This window comes from Choloepus didactylus, chromosome 2, assembly GCF_015220235.1.
Source record: "Choloepus didactylus isolate mChoDid1 chromosome 2, mChoDid1.pri, whole genome shotgun sequence".
NCBI classification, from domain to species: domain Eukaryota; kingdom Metazoa; phylum Chordata; class Mammalia; order Pilosa; family Megalonychidae; genus Choloepus; species Choloepus didactylus.
Window position 1 is genome coordinate 6,450,506 of NC_051308.1, and position 18,433 is coordinate 6,468,938.

An 18,433-nucleotide genomic window follows, 5' to 3' on the forward strand; every position below is an offset into this window, starting at 1 on the left:
AATCAGTATTTTAAAACTTCTTATATCTTCTCAAACCTCCCCACCTCATCCTCACATGCAGCTGATGACCTTGCTCTCTACTTTTTGAAGAAATGGAAAGAATCCGAGAAGTACTTCTCCCAAGTTCCTGTCAGTCAGCACAGACACACACAGCCTTTCCTCCTGTTAATAGGGAGGAAATGTCCAGCAAAAGCTAATCTGTCCACCTGTGCACCATCACTGTCTCTCTTACTCAAGGAAATCACTCCAGCAATTCTCCCCTCTTTCTTCCAGCATCAACTGATCAGGTGATTTCCACTTACTGACTCACACTGGCATGCGCATATGCTGTTATTTCTCCCATCTTAAAAGCTCTCTGGACCCACTTCCCTGTTCCAGCTAATGCTCCACCTTTCTCCTTAACTCTACAGAATAGTTCCTCACAAAAAGGTTGTGTCTACTCATTGCATCCAATTTCCCTGTGCCCCTTTGCTCACAGACCCTTTTGCTCACCATTCCACCAAAACTTACTCTTCTCAAGTCATCAGTGACCTTCATGATGTTAATTCCAAAAACCAATTATCCATCTTTAACTTATTTATCAATAGCATCTAAAACTGTTGAGTTCTTCTTAAAAAAACTTTCCTCATGCACCTTCTGTGACACATTCTCCTGCTTTTCCTCATTACACAATGGCCACTTATTCTTAGTCTCCTTTGCTGGTTCCTCCTGATCACCCAACCTCTTAACACTGAAGTGTCCCAACGTCCCAGCCTGGAGCCTCTTCTCAGTTCTACTTACATTGATGCTCTTGGTGATCTCATCTCATCTCTCCCACTCTCCCTATATGCTCACAGCCTCAAGACTATATCTCCAGCCTGGCCTCTCCCCTGAACTCCATCCTTGTTTGCCTAAACTTCCTTTATCACTTTTGCTTGAACTAATAGGCATCTCAAATATAACATGTCCAAAACTAAGTTCCTATTCTTCTTTCACCACCCAACTCCCTACACAAACCAAAATCTGTTCCTAACACAGCCTTCCCGTGTCATGTAGAGTCCACTCCATCTTTCTAGTTGCTCAGATGAAAATACTGGAACCATCCTTGACTTCTACTCTCACACTCAATCCATCAGTGAATCCTGATGGTTCTACCTTCCAAATGTGACAGGCTATGCCATATCTCTGTTCACAACTTCCAAAGGCTTCCCATCTCACTCAGAGGAAAAGCCAAGGTGTATTCAATGGCAACACAGCACATATGACATGACCCCCAGGTGCTCTTCTCACCTACTGCTCCCTCCCCCTCCCCACTCCCTATTCGACTCTACGCACACCTGCTTTACTCTTCCTTGAACATGCTAGGTATAACTCCCACCCGAACACCTTGACATCTTGGTTCCTTTTGCCTGGAACACTCTGTCTCATATATCCTCATATCTCACCCACTTACTTTTTTCTGGTTTTACTCAAACTCCATCTTTGGAAGGGCCTTGTCATGCTTATCCTAATTATGAATCCCACTCCAACATTCCCTGACCCCTTCTTTTTTGTTCTTGATCAAATTTATCATCACTTAACATACCATGAACTTATTTATTTATTTTGTTTATTTATTCCCCTGCTGAAACGTAAGCTTCATTAGGGCAGGAGTTTCTTGTCTGGTATGTCCACAGCAACAGACCAGGTGCCTGAAAGAATGTCTGCCACACTATAGGCGTTCACTAAATATTTGTTGAAAAAATGAAAATACAAAATAAGGAAGGAATGAATAAACTAATTACCTATTTACTTTTTAAATTTTGTTGTAGCATGAACCCTATGGAGAATCCGAGAGATTTTCTCCATAAACAAATAGATATACAGGCATACACACATGTGCATACAGTTTTAGGGATTCTGGAATCAGCAGCACTTGTTTTATCCAAATAAGGATCTGGGCATAGATGATCACATGTATCAGTAGCACAAGAACATATTGCTTGTATGGTACAGTTAGCTTTAAATTTTGTTTGGGGTGTTTTATTCTATTTCCTTGTTTACCTTTCTTCGTGTTTCTAAACTGGTCAAAATAATAGGGATTTCAAGGGAAGTCAAGAGTATAAGAATGAGGTGATACAAGGCTAAGAGGTATATTTGGATCCCGTAGAAGAGAGAAAATCATGCCGTAAGAAAGTAACCAAGGAAGGATAAACAGAAATGGGAAGGAGAGGAACAGAAGGTTAAACCAGTGGGAAGCTGGAAGGAATTGCATATTTAAAGTCAGGCAGAACCAAGAGATTTTTCCTTTCTTCTCTATGAATTCTCAACATCTAGGCTCCAAAATTACCTCTTCAAAAATAGTCATGATAAAAGATGTTCATCCTCTGCTATCACCATAGTGCTATTCATATGAAGCTATTTAAGGGATTTTTACTTCATTCTTAGGAAATTGTGACATCTGCTTTAGAGGGACATTGAAATATCATATTGCAAAAGATAACATGATTTTTTCAGATTAACAAAATTTGGGAAATGGATTTTTTTAAAAAGGTAAAAGTGATTCAAATCACCCCTGTAAATCTGATGAAAGATTTTAGGAAAGGATCTCTTCAATTTTAGGCATTAGGCTGGCACTTCCCATAAGGCTTTGACCCCCAACAATTCAAATTTCTTCTCATCTGGCTCATATGTGTGTTAGTTTGGATAAAAGAAAACTCTGTAGAATACGAAGGAAGGAAATTAATGAAAAAACATAAACTGAGCTCCTTCCCAGACTGGACCCTGGGATCAGCAGCATCAGGTGATGGCCCCGCCTTTCCCAGGCCTCACAGTGCTTCATCCACTTTGATTTTGTGCTTCTAATGTTCACTGCAAAGCCTGACTGAAGACCTAAGCACTGAAGTTGAAGGGTGGGTTCTTTCCCTTTTGATATAGCACAGAGTAAATCATTAATCATTCCCTTCATCATTGAGTTCAATAAGGGCTTAGCCAAAAGTCTGTGAAAGTCAAGCTGTCAGAAATCCCTAAAGACCTACATTTCAAGTATGGCATGATGGTTTGCTCAGCTTCCTAGAAGAATTTCCCCAGAGAGCATTCTTTACACTGCGGTTCCAATGCAAGGATTTTCCTTCATTTATAGAATGTGCCTATTACTAAATAAACATTAGCGTTTAAACATTCCTTGTTTCCATATGACTCTCCATGGTCTTTGCTTGTCTGTTCTCCAGCTTTGAGGATTTTAAAAAGATTAATAAAATTTTTTAATTGCAATGTAACATACATACAGAAAAGTACATAAAAAACAAGGTTTCTGCTTAATGAATTATCACAAAGTCAAAACATCTGGGTAACACTGCCCAGAAGCTCAGAAGTTTCACTTATGCCCTCTCCTCTCCTTCTCAAAGGCAACCACTACCCTGACTTCTTTGAATTTTGAAGACAGTTAAAAATAATTGTTATAGCCTTTCAAAATGAATAAATATACATGTACCTAGTTACCTTTCTCCATTGAATAGGCTGATGTGTTTTTTTTTTAACAGGACCACATACTATGGGTTGCATCTCATCAGTCCCTGGCATTCCCCTTTTATGAGGCCACTTTCCATGAGGTACACAGAGAGCAGTTCTTCAGCTAGGTGTGGTGAGCGACCCCTGAAATGGCCTCAGTGTTCCCCACTTCCTGATGGTTATACCCGGTGTCCTCCTTGAGTGTTGGCCAACATAGTGACTTGCTTGTAATATGATCTCACTTGTTAGATTATGTTGTAATCCATCTTGCTCACTCACTCTCTCTCTCACTCTGACATGCCCTAAGGGAAGCCAGTTTCCGTGTCGTGAGCTGCCCTGTGAAGAGGTCCACATGGCAAGGAAATGGGGACAGCCTCCAGCCAACATCCAGCGAACAACTGAGACCCTCAGTCCAACAGCCTGAAAGGAACGGAATCCTGCCAACAACCACATCCATGAGCTCGGAATAGGCTCCTTCCCCGCTTGAGCCTTCAGACAACTACAACCTGCTGATATCTTGATGACACCCAGCCAGGCCATGCCCAGATATCTGACCCTCAGAAGCTATGAAAATATAAATGTTTATCGGTTGGAGTTGCTAGGCTTTGGAGCAATTTGCGCCCTAGCAACAGATAACCAAGACACTGGGAGAAGGGAAGAAGCTGCTGAGTTCTTGACCTTGATATGACATGGCCATAGTACATGGAGCACAACAACTCATAGGAGACCACATGGACCTGTCAAACCTTGAATTGTTCTAATAAGCCTGGGATCCTGTTAACCAGGCCACAGCATAGTCCTGTGAAGGTCTAGGAGTATAAGACTGCTGCTCTACAGAAAACCTGGAACTACAGTCTTTCTCCTTCTAGACGTGGCCTGAACTGCCCATGCTCTCGTTATACCTCTATTTCCTATTTCTACCACATTTGCTACATCACATTTGCCTAGGACATTTCCTCTTCCTTGAGAGCCTTTTCCTTCTCTTCCTGATATTCTTCAACTCTTACTCATGGCAGTTGTCACCATCTCGATGACATTGTCCCTAATGCCCTTAGACAGCCACTTCCCTCCTTTGGATGCCAAAGCACCCTACACATAGGTAATCACACTATGCATCTCATTACATTTTAATGATGTGTTGTCTTCTCTGTCTCCACAACCAGCGGGGTCCTCTCAACGGCCTCCAGGGCCCTAGAATAGCCCCTGGTACACAGTCGGATTCAGAAATTGTGTGTTCAAGGAAAAATGTACCCACTTATATCAGCTCTCACAGACAAATGAGACAGTAAAATCCCAACCTACTAAGGCATATTACATTGAATGACAACATATATTTATCAACTCTGTACATACTGTGGCATATAACACATCTGCCTCTGAGGTGGGTTCTGGGGTTGTCGTTCATCATTAAACATTTGTAATTTCTCTGCATAGGGATTTTGTTTGTTTACTTAAAATATGTCCTTTCCTATTTTTTTTTGCAGCCTCAATTTTGCAGCCTTTTGAGGTGCTTAGGTTTTCTGTTGATCAACAGAGATGTCTGACTAACAGTCACTCAGCCATTTCCTTATAGCCTTGTCCTTGGGATTACTGCCATTTCTTCCTGGAAAGGGACTCAAAATTCTTGATGTAAAAGGACATGTACAAAGCAGAATTAAATTGTAGGATCTAGCAAGGCTTTTCAGAATCAATAAATCTTCAGCTGATTCAGAACTATTTTACAAAATACCCTGGTCTCCCCCTGCCCATGCTATAACCTAAATGTGAAAGCAGGATGCTTTTGTTAGAAAGAACCATTTTAGTTACAGGAAGCCCTGAAAATGGTTTCTGCACATCCCGTGCACCATCTCCTATACACACTGGGAAAACATAAAATGTGTTCCTCCCGCTGCCTGGCTCCCATGGCGTTCCTGGGCTCCAAAGATGAAAGTCACTAAATCTTTGCTGTACCTGATAACTGGAAATTTACTTCTGAATATAGCATGTAACAAATCAGGTGAAATCCCAAGATCATATTAATGTTATTGCTTATCTCACAAATTGACTATTTCAAACTCTAATCAACATTGATTGAGCCAGGTACTGTGCTAGGTACAATGGGTACAGAAACAAGTTACAAAGGTCCTTGCCCTCAAGTAGCTTTAAAATTTGAAATGTCATGTCAGAGTGAATGACCTATTGTCATGTCAGAGTGAATGACCTATTGTGGAAAATTGCCTTGGCTGCCACTGCACGTCCCGGTGCTTTAAGAACATCAGGAGTCAACTCACCCTATAAAGATTATATTTGCCTTTCCTGCCTTTTGTTCCACCTACACAAACACACTGTAGTTAGCATGAATCACTCTATAAAGACTTCACTCAAATCCACAGAGCTCATCCATAGTCTGGGATTTTTTACCTTTAACGTGCTATTCAAGGTTCGGATTTTGTGAAGTTTCTCATTTATGGATGGATTTTTGCACCGCCTAACGAAGGACTTTCTCAATTCCTTTTTGGTGGAGGGTCTTCGGTCCCCAAGAGGAGATAAGCTAGCTTGCTCTAGCGATTTATAGAGCTTCTCCATCTCATCATCATCAGACACTTTCGTTTCTTCTAAAAAAAAAAAAGCAATAATGATAAACCAAGTTAAAGTCAAGGAGAGAACAGAGAACATTAGACACTGTGGTGCTAAATCCCAAGAATAGAATTCAAAATCAGATTCAGAAACACAGAGATCCCAGATTGCATCCATCCATTCATTTATTCATTCACTGCCCAAAATGAGTTCCCACGCCTACCATAGGCCATGATATTGCTTTCAGACTGGCTTTGTCCTCAGATATCATGTGGAATGTTCCATTTAGCCATTTCATTGATTCTGACAATTTCTTAGAGTTTTCTCTGTCTTTTTCAAAATGGGAAATGCCATGAATGCAACTGAGAAATGGAGAACAGCCATTCTGATTTAACAACCCAACAATCCATACTTACATTTTTTAACACTATCAATAAATATAATAAAGTAAGTGAAAAAGTAAATGAAAGAAGACAAGTTGAAAGGAATTTAGATTTCTGTGTGGATTGGAAAGTACATGGAGATCAAAACTTCAATCTCTACCAATACCTCAACAAGGAGACATACGCTTAAAATGGAGAGTAGCTACCTATATTGCCCAATAGGATGAATCTGTTACTGAGGAAAACTGTAGTATGTACTTCTATGAAGAGCTTTCAAATACAATAATGTATTTCTAGGCACATAATGCACAGTGAAATTCATATTGATTGGTTGACAGGTTTATATCTTTCTGAGATGGTTTCTGTCTAAATGAAATAAAGATCCCCTAGATCAATGTTGTCTTTGTTTGCCAGGGCTGCTATGACAAATACGACAGACCAGTTGACCTAAACAATAAGAATTTATTGTCTCACAGTTTTTTAGAGGCTGGAGGTCCAAAACCAAAGTGTCGCCAGGCCATGCTTTCTCCTGGAGCCTGTAGTGTCCAGGTGGTGGCTTGCAGCAACCCCTGGGGATTTCCTGGCTTGTGGATGCATCTCTGCTTATGTAACATAGTGATCCCTCTCCCCTTCTATGGCTTCTTCTCTGCTTTCTATTGACATGTCCAATTTCCTGTGCTTATAAGGATTCCAATCACAATGGATTCCATTTGGCCTCACCTTAACTGATAACCTCTTCAAAGATCCTCTTAACAAATGGGTTTTTACCCACAGGACCAGGGGATGGGTCTTGAACATGGCTTTTACGGGGGATACGATTCAATCCCCAACAAGTGACCCATTAACATCACCTGAGAACTAGAAGAAAACGCAAATCTTGGGCCCTGGTTAGGACAAGGAAATCAGAAATTCTGGGGCAGGACTCAAGAACCTTTGTTTTAAAAAAGTGATTCTGGGGCACTCTAAAGGTTGAGATGTATTGGCCCTAGATGACTGCTTAGTGTCCTCCCCAGAACTGTCCTTTGAGAAGATGCCTCTATGATCTGGGGTTTTGAGCAGAAAGGAATCATTTCTCATTTCTCTAGCAGTCTCTACTCCCCTTCTTAGCTCTGTCTTGCCAGCCTCAGCTCACATGCCTCAAGCAAAGCAGACCCTGCCCTAGGTCTAAGCATCCAAATCAAGGCATCATGAAGACATGGCAGCCTCTCCTGGTCTCTCCCTTCTCTTCCAAGTTCCATTGACTTTCAGCTTCTGACGGCTCCCTCTGTGGCTTTTTTCTCTCTCTCTGTGACCTTCCCTATAAGAACTTAAGTAATAGGATTAAAACCCATCCTGGGCCACAACTGATCTGAGGTCACCTCCTCAAAAGGTCCTATTTTCACGCCGACAGGAATGGATTAAGTTTAAGAACATGTTTTTTTTCTGGGGTGCATAGCTCCAAACCACCACCAAGGATGAGCATGTGTCTCAAGTCAGGTGAACTGGGGCCAGGGAGGCTCAGTTCCAGCACTTTGGTTTGGGGTATCAGGGAAGCAATCTCTCTTTTATCTGGAAACTAGGGCTGGCATGATGGGAGCTGGAAACTTCCAGGAATCACCTAAATTAGCTAATCCATAACACAGGAGATGAGAAACAAAGCTTGGGGTATCTTTGAGAACCTCTCAGCTTCTAGAAGCCAATGTGCTGCCTTTATTAAGCTACACTGGGTCTAATTTTCAGTCATATGTGACTGAAAAGACCTCAAATGATACAGAAAGCTACCCAAAGAAACCCTGCCTCTAATGATGTTTAATTTCTCATTTAGATCTTCAATCTTTTATTCCTTCCTTCCTTGGCAGGTTTATTTTTCTCTACGCTGTCCTTAGTATCTATGATTTTCACTTCCCCTCCTGAGAACAAGCCTGATAGAGGACCATGTGAAAAGTATGCCATTAGAGGAAACCAAAAAAAAAAAGAGGGACAGGAAAGCATATAATGGTAATCTAAGAGCATCAAAATCCAAGCACACTTCACTTACTTTGCAGTTTACACCTATAAGATTAGAAATCTTTGAACAAAAACTAGTTTTCCCTCACCTACCCCCAGAAAGTTACAAGTGCTCCCAACACTCCTTCATAAAATGGAGAGAAAATATGTTGGACTAACTTTTAACTGACTAAATTAAAGTACTGGTCAGTGCAACCTCTTTGTTCTCTACCAAAAAAGTCTCAAAAGAAAAAAAAAAAAGAAAAACATTCAAAATGACATCTGAACACTAACAGAATTTTTGGCTCTGGCTTTGTACAGATGTTAAAAAGTGGGCTTCTTGCCAGTAAGCACATGAAAAGATGCCCAATATCATTAGGCACTGAGGAAATGTAAATCAAACCCACAATAAGATACCACTTCATACCCACTAGAATGGCTGAAATTAAAAAGACAGAAAATAACAAGTGTTTACAAAGATGCAGAGAAACTGGAATCCTCATATATTGCTGGTAGGAATGTAATATGCAGCCACTTTGGAAAACATCTTGGCAGTTCCTCAAAAAGCTAAACAGAGAGATACCATATGACCCAGCAATTCCACTCCTGTGTATATGCACAAAAGAGTTGAAAACTGGGACTCAAACAAATGCTGTGCAGCAGTGTTCACAGAAGCATTATTCATAATATCCAAAAGGTGGGAACAGCCTAAATGTCCATCAATGGATGAACGGATAAACAAAATGCATATATCCATACAATGGAATATTATTCAGCCATAAAAAAGAATGGCATACTGATACATGCTACATGGATGAACCTAGAAAACATTATGCTAAGTGAAAGAAACCAATCACAAAAGACCACATATTGTATGATTCCATGTATATGAAATGTCCAGAATAAGTAAATTCAAAGAGACAGAAAGCAGATTAGTGGTTTTCTGGGGCTGGGATGGGGAAAAGCAGCAATGGGGAACCATTTCTTTTGGGGAAGTTGAAACGTTCTCAAATTAGATTGTGGCAATGATTGCACAACTCTGTGAACAGAATAAAAACCACTAAACAGTATATTCTAAATGGGTGAATTGTATGCTATGTGAAGTATATCTCAATAAAGCTGTGGGTCTCCATGTTAATGGCACTAGGACTGATGATACCTGCACAGCAGAAAAATTAAGGAAAATTTATGGCAACATTCTGGGGTTAAAGTAGAGATATTATAAAATCTTTAAAAAATTAAAAGGAAAGACATCTGAATCTTAGAGGGGGATGTTAGGATTGATGACTAGTAGTTTTCAGACACCCAAGTATGCTGTAATTTTACTGATTTTACAAAAAGCCAGGTGGGACTGTACTTCAAATAAGGTCTAGACATACAACTTTCAATATCACAGTATTTTAAAGTAAATAATGTGTACTTAATAAGCTTCAAGAAGCAAACCAAGCAAGTATATATAACAAAGAAAATAAAATAGAGTGGTTTTCTCTAAATTTCTCCATGATCACCAAGTAGCTCAATCATTCTACTAAAGAGTGTGGTAGAAAATGATATTGCTTTTAACTAACATGAGTTTATAACTATGTCAAGTTAAAAATTACATTAAGATTGTGTACCTGATTTTATGAATATTAAATTGGTAAAGAGAAAAATAACTTTAGACTTTTGAGAGTGCTTGGCATAAATTGCATTCCCTAAGTGAAAAATAAATGGGATTCCCTTTTTGGGTAATTTTAATTTTATTTAATATATACTATATTTATATATGTCCTCAAGACATAGTGGAACTTTAAAATTAGCACACAAGTTAAAGTTGAGACTACTGAAAGTTAATATAAAATTCATCTGAAACATGACCCAACAGTGTTCATAAAAAGAACACTCCCAATTTGAATTCATTTGAAACCAGAGAGCAAGTTGGTTCAGTCAAGATTAAAACTATTGGGGGAAAGGGGAGAAATGTAAGGCAATTAACACTTATTTTCTTTTTTCTCACAGTCACGTCTCTTTTCATGGAAAATCTGAAGCTGTAAGACTATACGTCTGCCCTTTAATAACCTGATTCCAGAATGGCCCTCACATGTAAGGAAAATAACATAACAAATGGCAAAGGTAGGAGTCTTAGTGGCTTTTTTGTGTCATAGTATGAGAGAGGCACAACATATTACTAAGTGCCCAGGGGACATACTTGTGATAAACCAAGTCCAAGGCCTCACCAAGGACCTTATGCTGTTTTTTCACTCTTGCTAATGGCTAGTGCTTAGATCTCCAAAGGAACGTAAACTGAGCATTCAATAATAATGGAAGCTGATGACAAATAGGATCATAGAACCAGAGGGTACAAGCACACAACAAAACACAGCTTGCACGTGACTCCAAAGCAGAGGTGAGAGCCCTTTCCAATTGCCATATCTAAGACTAGAGCTGGCTTATTAACTAGTTAAGGGCACACTCATTCTTTTAAGAAGCTTTTCAATAAACTAATTTTTTTTTTCTTGTAACCACTTTCCTAAATTATAATTTCATATTAGAAAGCACTTGATTATTTCCCTTAGTTCAACAAATTGTAAAGAACAAGGAAAAAGGTTGACAGAAGACCACTCCTCTCTCTCTCACTGTAAACAGAAGTCAAGTTAATTATTTCCATCACCCTTGACTTTAGAAGAAAAATAAATGAATTTTGTCCAACAGTCAAGCGTTTCTAATGCAATTGTTATCCTTCCTCTCAAGTGCATGTTTTAGTCTTCCAACAGGAAACAACAGGGCTTTGATTCCCATCAGCACACAAGGCACTTTATACTCTAGCTCATTTATCCTCACCAGTGCTTTGTCAAGTAAGATGAAAACTATTTTTATTTTAGGGATGAGAAAATGGAGACACAACACAAAAGTGATCTTTCCAAAATGCTAGTCAGTTATGGCATTAGGAATAAAAATTCAATTCCATGCAATTCCAAACTACTGGTTCTCAAACCTTAATGGGTGCAAATCACCTAGGTATCTTATTAAAAGGTAGATTGGGATTCAGTCAGCCCAGGGTGGGGCTGGGGAATTTTTAACAAGCACCCAGAGAAAGCCAAAACTGCAGGTCCTGGGCCATACTTTTAAGAAGCAGGGTTGGACTCTGTATTAGCAATCTGTCATGAAACATTAGCCTCAGCTCCTGGAAGAGAGAAAAGCAGCAGTTGTAAGTAGAAGGCTGAGACTTGTCCATAAAGAAGCACCTACTTTCTCTGTGCTCTGTCCCATCTGAAAAAAAAGAGTAAATCTGGCTTTGTCCAAAGAAAGATGTCCAAAATCCCTGCTCTAAAAGCACGTGTATCCTATATATTGAGTTGGTGGGAAATCGAGGTAAATGTTAGTGAATCTTTTACCTCTGTTAGACTAATTCCCAGTGTTTCAAGGATTCAAGAGCAATGAGCTCTCTTCAAACTCAGCTCAGTAATCTAGCAATTTAGACCCTAGAAAGGAATGGTATTATTATTTCTTTTTTACAAGACCTTTTTTGGCATCATTAGCAAGCAAGACAAAACAGCATTTTTAACTAGTGGTTAGAAGTTCGCTCCTTTCCAGGATTGTGTCAGGCAAATGTACTACTCCCTTTTCATCCTCCTACATACCCCAAGCTATTGTCTGCTTCTCACAGGACAGGCAAGCTCCAGGAGACCCAGAATTTGCCTGTCGAGAACACTGTATGCAGATGATCTCTCTAAGGGCTGTATTTTCTATTTGCCTCCCCCACTATCTTATTTTTGGTGTCTCCTTGTGCATTCTAGAATGTTGCTGCTTATTTTCTGTTTAGAATATAAATGCCTTCTTCAAGAGACAGGAGAGAAATTCATATGCCATATTTCATATCAGAATTTGAAAGGAAACCTTTTCAAGACTGGCAAAGTCTAACTGACGTCCCAAGGAAGATAATTATAGCTCACAAACATCAAAAACTTGGGAAAGGTTTAAGTAGAAAACAGCGTTTCCTGTTTCATGTTCAATGTTCTAAGTATTTGAGAAAGAAAAGACTGTGGAAGGTGCTTGTCACAAGACGAAATAACTCTACAGTCATCTGGAGATTCTGTATTGCCTTTAAGCCTTTACCATGCTATTTAATGTAACCCCGATGCCAGAAAATCAAGAACATTTTACAGGCTTTCTCTAATTAGGGGTTCTGACAACTCTAAAACATAGCAAATGTCTTGGAATCATAATGACAGAAAGTACTAAATTATTACAACTAAGAGAAATCTGGATAACTCATTTTAACAATAAGGACTCGGCTGACCAAGAACATCAGCCTAGGATAATTCTGAGAAATAGATTTCCTATTTCTGCTGCTACTGGTGGTGGTGGAGATAGCTATCATTTCTTGAGTTCTTACTACACAGCAGGCATTGTGTTAATCATGATACAAACATTATCTCATTTAATCATTATAACAGCCCTATGAGGAAAGTATAATTAAACCTGATATAAAGGAGAAGGTATCAAGACTTTTTGATTAAGAACCTCACAGTGAGGCAAATCTAGGTTATAAACCCAAAGCTCATTGTCTTAAGCACTAGACTATATTACACTTGCTTTTGAATACAACTCAATTAAAAAGATTTCAATTCAGGCAGTATATAGTTACCAAGATCTTAACTGGCTGTATTGCACAGGCCATGGCTGAGATGCCTGCTCCCACCACTCTCTCTTCTAAAGGAAAACTCCCCATCCAACAGCCTCTGCTGCTGAGTTGATCAGGTTTAAACTACAAACTCTGCTCCCACTGGGCACAAGGACCAGATCCCTAGGACAGGAAATATATACAGCAGCCAGCAAGGTAGGACACACGCAGGCATTCAGATTCTCCACTTGGGGGTCTGCATTGGACACATACAGGATAATGAACCAGGTAGAATCAAGAGCAGGAGCTAAGAGTCAGGGTCGTGAAAGGCTGCAGCCATGCATGCCACAGAGGTATATGTTCTTAGAAAGTGAGAATACAGCATTGGGAGAATACTAGATGGGAGACAGGTGATTGAAAATTAAAGACGGCTGAGAAAAGAATTCTAAGAGAGAGAGAAATCAAATATATTAAGAGAAAGATAGAAAGTTCCCTCAAGTCTACTTGTGCCCTTGAGAGCCTTAGGGAAGAGTAGTTTTGCTTTGCTTTCCCTCATTTTTCTATATTTGCTTTATGGTCTCTGCTGAAGTCATGTTCTTATTCTTCTGTTGCGTGTCTGATGTCTCTGTTAAGAAAGACAACTCAAAACTCTTCTATTGTATTAATACTTTTATTAATAAGAACGAACCTACTCTACTGGGTGAACTTTGACATTGTTCCTTCGTTTTATTACTGCATCTTGTGGCAGTGATTTTTCTGAAATAATCTTAGATTTGTTCCATTGCCCAGCCACCTGACAGGTAGTGTTACAACCTTAAAAGCAATATTCCATTTGTTTTCCAAATGTCTTCTACCAAAGATATGAGCACCCAGGATAAGGTGAAATATTTAATGTAGAGATAAATTTCTATATCTGTTCACATCCAAAGAAAATAAAAATATTGACATGCGCACACACGCACACACACACAAAAGACATTTGTTCAGGTCTTGTTCTTTTTTTAAATGTATCTATGAGATGGAGGTTAAATGGGAAAAAAAACGAAAATTTAAAAAGACAGAAGATAAACTAAGGGATACAAATCCAAAGCACTGTAGATAATTATGTCAACCTTGGCCCCATAACCTGCTGGGTGCCTCAATCTGTGGATTCATCATGGGGACAGGGGAGCAAAAAATATAGAAATGGAAGATTCAGAAGGAGGGAAAAGTCATTTACTCAGCTGGTTTCTTTGTGCCATTCAGCCCAGAACAAGTCACCCCTTGGCCAGGCTCTCCCTGCCCACCCATCCAAACCATTATTCTATTAGTCTATCTTGTTATTCCTAATCAGAAAGTATCCTGTTCCTATATTTACCTGCTTACTGTCTTGCCACCTTGGCAAAATCAACATAAACCCCAGATTGTAAGTTCTACCAAAAAATAAGTGTCCTTTCCTTGGTTATTCACAGAAGTATCTCCCCATGCTCACAGTTATGCCGGATAGTACAAATTCCTCAATAAACATGTATTAAACATTCATTGTATAATCAAAAGTTTCACTCTTGATATCATTCTCACTCCCTCATCTATCCATATATAAAATAAGGCCAGAGAGCAAATTTTGGGATTGGATTCTCAATAAAAACAATGAACAGACCATATTTTTAAATTTTCAAGTGTCTAGATGGGTCAAAGGCAAAATCAACTAGTTTTTCAAACTAATTCTTACCCTAATTTTTGTAGTTTTGAGGCAGAGGGAATCTTACTTGCTTTAGGTTTAATTAGGAAACCATAAAACTGCAAATAGAGAACTTGGCAACAAAGAAATAGTGCAGGAATAGATTTCAAAGTCCTAAGATCTCATCCTGATGAAAATGGTCTGGATGGAAGATGGACCTTAGATTTGCCCTTTCTTGCTGCAAATTCAGACATATGCTGGGTCATTTTGTCCTAGTTACACTTGCTCTTGATGAATGGGCCAGATATGTATGTGCTCAGAGGTCTCCAGAACAGCTAGGAAGGGGCAAGGACATTATAAAGAGATAAATCGATGAATCTGAGACTATGAGGTTAGGAACAGTTTAAAGGACTGGACAGGATCCTTTCCAGAGCAAGGAGTGTAAGCTGCTAGAATTGACCTCAGTAAAACGGTGAATCAAGGAAGCAACTCCCATACCTGCTGCAGGTGGGGCTGCCCCAGCTCCTTGTCACCACCTCCCTGCAGAAGGATTCATGGGTCCACTGTCAGTAAGAAACCTATATCCTGTTCTGCAATCATTGGCACAATTTGTTGAGTCATACTACTGACCATTTGTGATCCCATGCAGACAAATAAATCTCTATTCACTTTGAAATGTAAAAACACTCTTCTAAATACATGTCCAATTAAAGAAGAAACCAAAACATAATTTGCAATTGAAATTCATTGTTTGCAAATGGCCAACCATAGAAACATTACTTTACACAAATTGCAAGTTACCGTCACTGAGGTACTCAGAACCTACACATATTTACTAGGAAAGAAAGAGACGAAAAAAGAATCAACCAGGCAGCTAACTCAAGGAGCTAGTCAAGGTCAAACAAAGATCAAAGAACATAGAAGGAAAGAATTCATAAAGCAAAATGTTATTAACTGAATAACAAAAATAATATACAATCAATAAAAGCAAATGCTGTTTCTTTTGAAAAGAGTAATAAAGCAAGCAAACCTCAGGCAAATTCAAAAGGCAAGAAAAAGAAATGAGGCACAAATACTAGAGAGGACAAGATAAAATGGCCAATTTTGAAGACAGCATTATTTATCTAGAAAATCCAAAACAAACAAGAAAACTTAGAACTAAAAAGTAGGGTGACTAGTATATGACAAAAATGGGAAAACAAAAACAAAACTAACCTTCAAACCAGCAATAATAGTTATAAAATATAGTGCAATAAAAGGATTCCATTCACAAGTGCAAGAAGAATTGATAATGCCTAAGAGCAAATTTAATACGATATGTTCTAGACCTATAAGAAGAAAATTGTACTTAAAATCATAAAATGTCATGACTGGACAGATATCCTATGCTCATGTTTGGAATGACTCAACGTTGTAAAGATAGCCATTCTCACCCAACTAGTTGAAAAATCCAAAGACATTTTCAGCAAAATCCAAATGCAATCTCTTAAATAAAATCTGGAAGATAGTGCCAAGGAAGCTAGCCCTCTGCTAAATATCAAAGCATTCTCTAAAACGAGAATCTAACACAGTAGTGACAAAGTAATAAATAAAAGATCTGTGCAATTATAAAAACTGCAGAAACAGACCCACAAATATGTAAGAATCTGATACTCTAATGGTGACAATAAAAATCAGTGTCCAGTGACTCCTGGGGATTCGTGGGATTGAGAAAGCCTTCTTGACCAAAAGCGGGAAGAGAAATGAAACAAAATAAAGTTTCAGTAGCTGACAGATTTCAAATTGAGTAGAGAGATCATTCTGGAGGTTATTCTTATGTGTTGTATAGACATCCCTTTTTAGTTTTTGGTGTATTAGAATAGCTAGAAGGAAATACCAGAAACTGTTGAACTGTAATCTAGTAAGAATCCTTGATTCTTGAAGATGATCATAGAACTATATAGCATACATGGTGTGACCGTGTGATTCTGAAAACTTTGTGGCTCACACTCCCTTTATCCAGTGTATGGATGGATGAGTAGAAAAATGGGGACAAAAAGTAAATGAATAATAGGGAGGGATGGGGGGAGATGGGATGTTTTGGGTGTGTTTTTCTACTCTCATTTTTATTCTTATTCTTTTTTTTGTGGTAATGAAAATGTTCAAAAAACAGATTGTGATGATGAATGCACAACTATAATATGGTTCTGCAAACAACTGATTGTACACTGTGGATGACTGTATGGTTTGTGAATATATCTCAATAAAATTGAATTTAAAAAAAATCAGTGTCCAAAGAACAGATTATCTGATAAACGGCAGAGGACAATTGAATTTCCACTTAAAAATAAGTTCAGTCCTTACATTCATAAAAGCAAAGAGCTATCTTTTTTTAATACTATAAATGTATGACTGGAAAATATGGCTGAATTTTATTATAAATCAGGGTAAGTGGCCTTCCTGAGGGAGATACAAAAAGCCAGAAAGAAAAGAATGGCAAATTTGACAACGTAAAACTTAAAAATCTCTGTATGAAGGCACTATAAACAATTTTTTGAGAACAAGTAACACACAGGAAAAAATATTTGTAACATCCATAATAAAGTGTGACTAATCATAATAGATAACTCCAAAAAATCAGTAAGAAATCATTTAAAAATGCACAAATTGAGTGAACAGCAAATTTATAGAAAGGAAACTGAGCAATCCTTTTAGAACATGTCAGATGGTGTCACTCTGCTCCTCCAAACCCTAACAGCTAATCCATCTCACAGAGAGGGGAGTCCAGGGTTTTTACCATGGTTCCACATGGTCTTACTCCAGTCCACGTCTTCCACCTCACCTCCACCTTCCCGCCCTCCGCTCCAGAACCTCTACTTCTCTCCTGGTCTTCTATCATACCAAGCACTATTCCACCACAGGGCCTTTGCACTTGGAATTCTTTTTGTCTGGAAGGCTGTTCCCCAGATACTCATCTGGCTCATCCTCTTCCTCCATCAGCTTTCTGCCCCAAGGTCAACTTACCAGAGACACCTTCCATGCCCCCAAAGTGAATAACGCACCCCATCTCCACACCTCACCCCAACCCACTCTCTTAATGGCTTTATAAAATATCATGGTCACTACAACCACTGAACATATTATTTATTTATTTGCCATCTCTTATTTTTATATCTAGTCTTTCTCCCCTCAGTGTAAGCTCTATGAGGGTATTTATTTTCAGTTTGGGTGCTTGTTTTCCCAGCACGTGACACAATGCCTGGCACAAAAGAGGCACTCAACATTGCTGAATGAATGAAGTGAAGCCCCAGCAAAGTGCCACAACCAAGAGATGTCATAATAATATTCAGGTGCCTCTGTTTCAATCATTAGGTGACCTGCTCTACTTCACCAGCAGGTACAGAAAAAGCATGTCATATAATGATTGATTAAGAAAAGAAATTATTCTGGTTAGATGTGGCTTGGTTCACATCACATCTAACCCAACCTGTGTCTTGCTGATTGATTATTACAAATACAGGTGGTTAAAACCTCAGGCTCTGAAGTCAAACAGAACCACATTCCAAACACCACTTTCACTCTTGTTAGCTATATGACCATTTTAAGCAATTTACTTAACCACTTTAAGTCTCATTTTCTTCATCCATTAAATAGAGGTGACAATAAAGTAACTATTTCTGAGTTTGCAGTAGGGATGAAACATTGAAAGCTTTCCCTTTGATATCAGGACCATCACAAGAATGCCCATAATCACCATTTCTATCAACATTGTACCATGAGGCCTAGTGAGAGCAAGAAAAATAAATATGAGATATAATT

General features: G+C 38.8%; 2 protein-coding genes across 13 annotated transcripts in view; one reads left to right on the forward strand and one right to left on the reverse strand.

Moving 5' to 3' along the window:
* Nucleotides 1-18,433, forward strand: part of OPRM1 (opioid receptor mu 1) — a 177,434-nt gene that overhangs the window by 110,542 nt on the left and 48,459 nt on the right. The window lies entirely within an intron of this gene.
* Nucleotides 1-18,433, reverse strand: part of IPCEF1 (interaction protein for cytohesin exchange factors 1) — a 162,706-nt gene that overhangs the window by 6,756 nt on the left and 137,517 nt on the right. For 10 of the 12 annotated variants that reach the window (XM_037819970.1, XM_037819939.1, XM_037819904.1 and 7 more), the window contains one exon: nucleotides 5,869-6,062. In XM_037819970.1, the coding sequence (XP_037675898.1) occupies nucleotides 5,869-6,062 (194 nt within the window). The remainder of the gene's footprint in view (nucleotides 1-5,868; nucleotides 6,063-18,433) is intronic. The other 2 variants (XM_037819981.1, XM_037819961.1) reach the window with 1 other exon arrangement.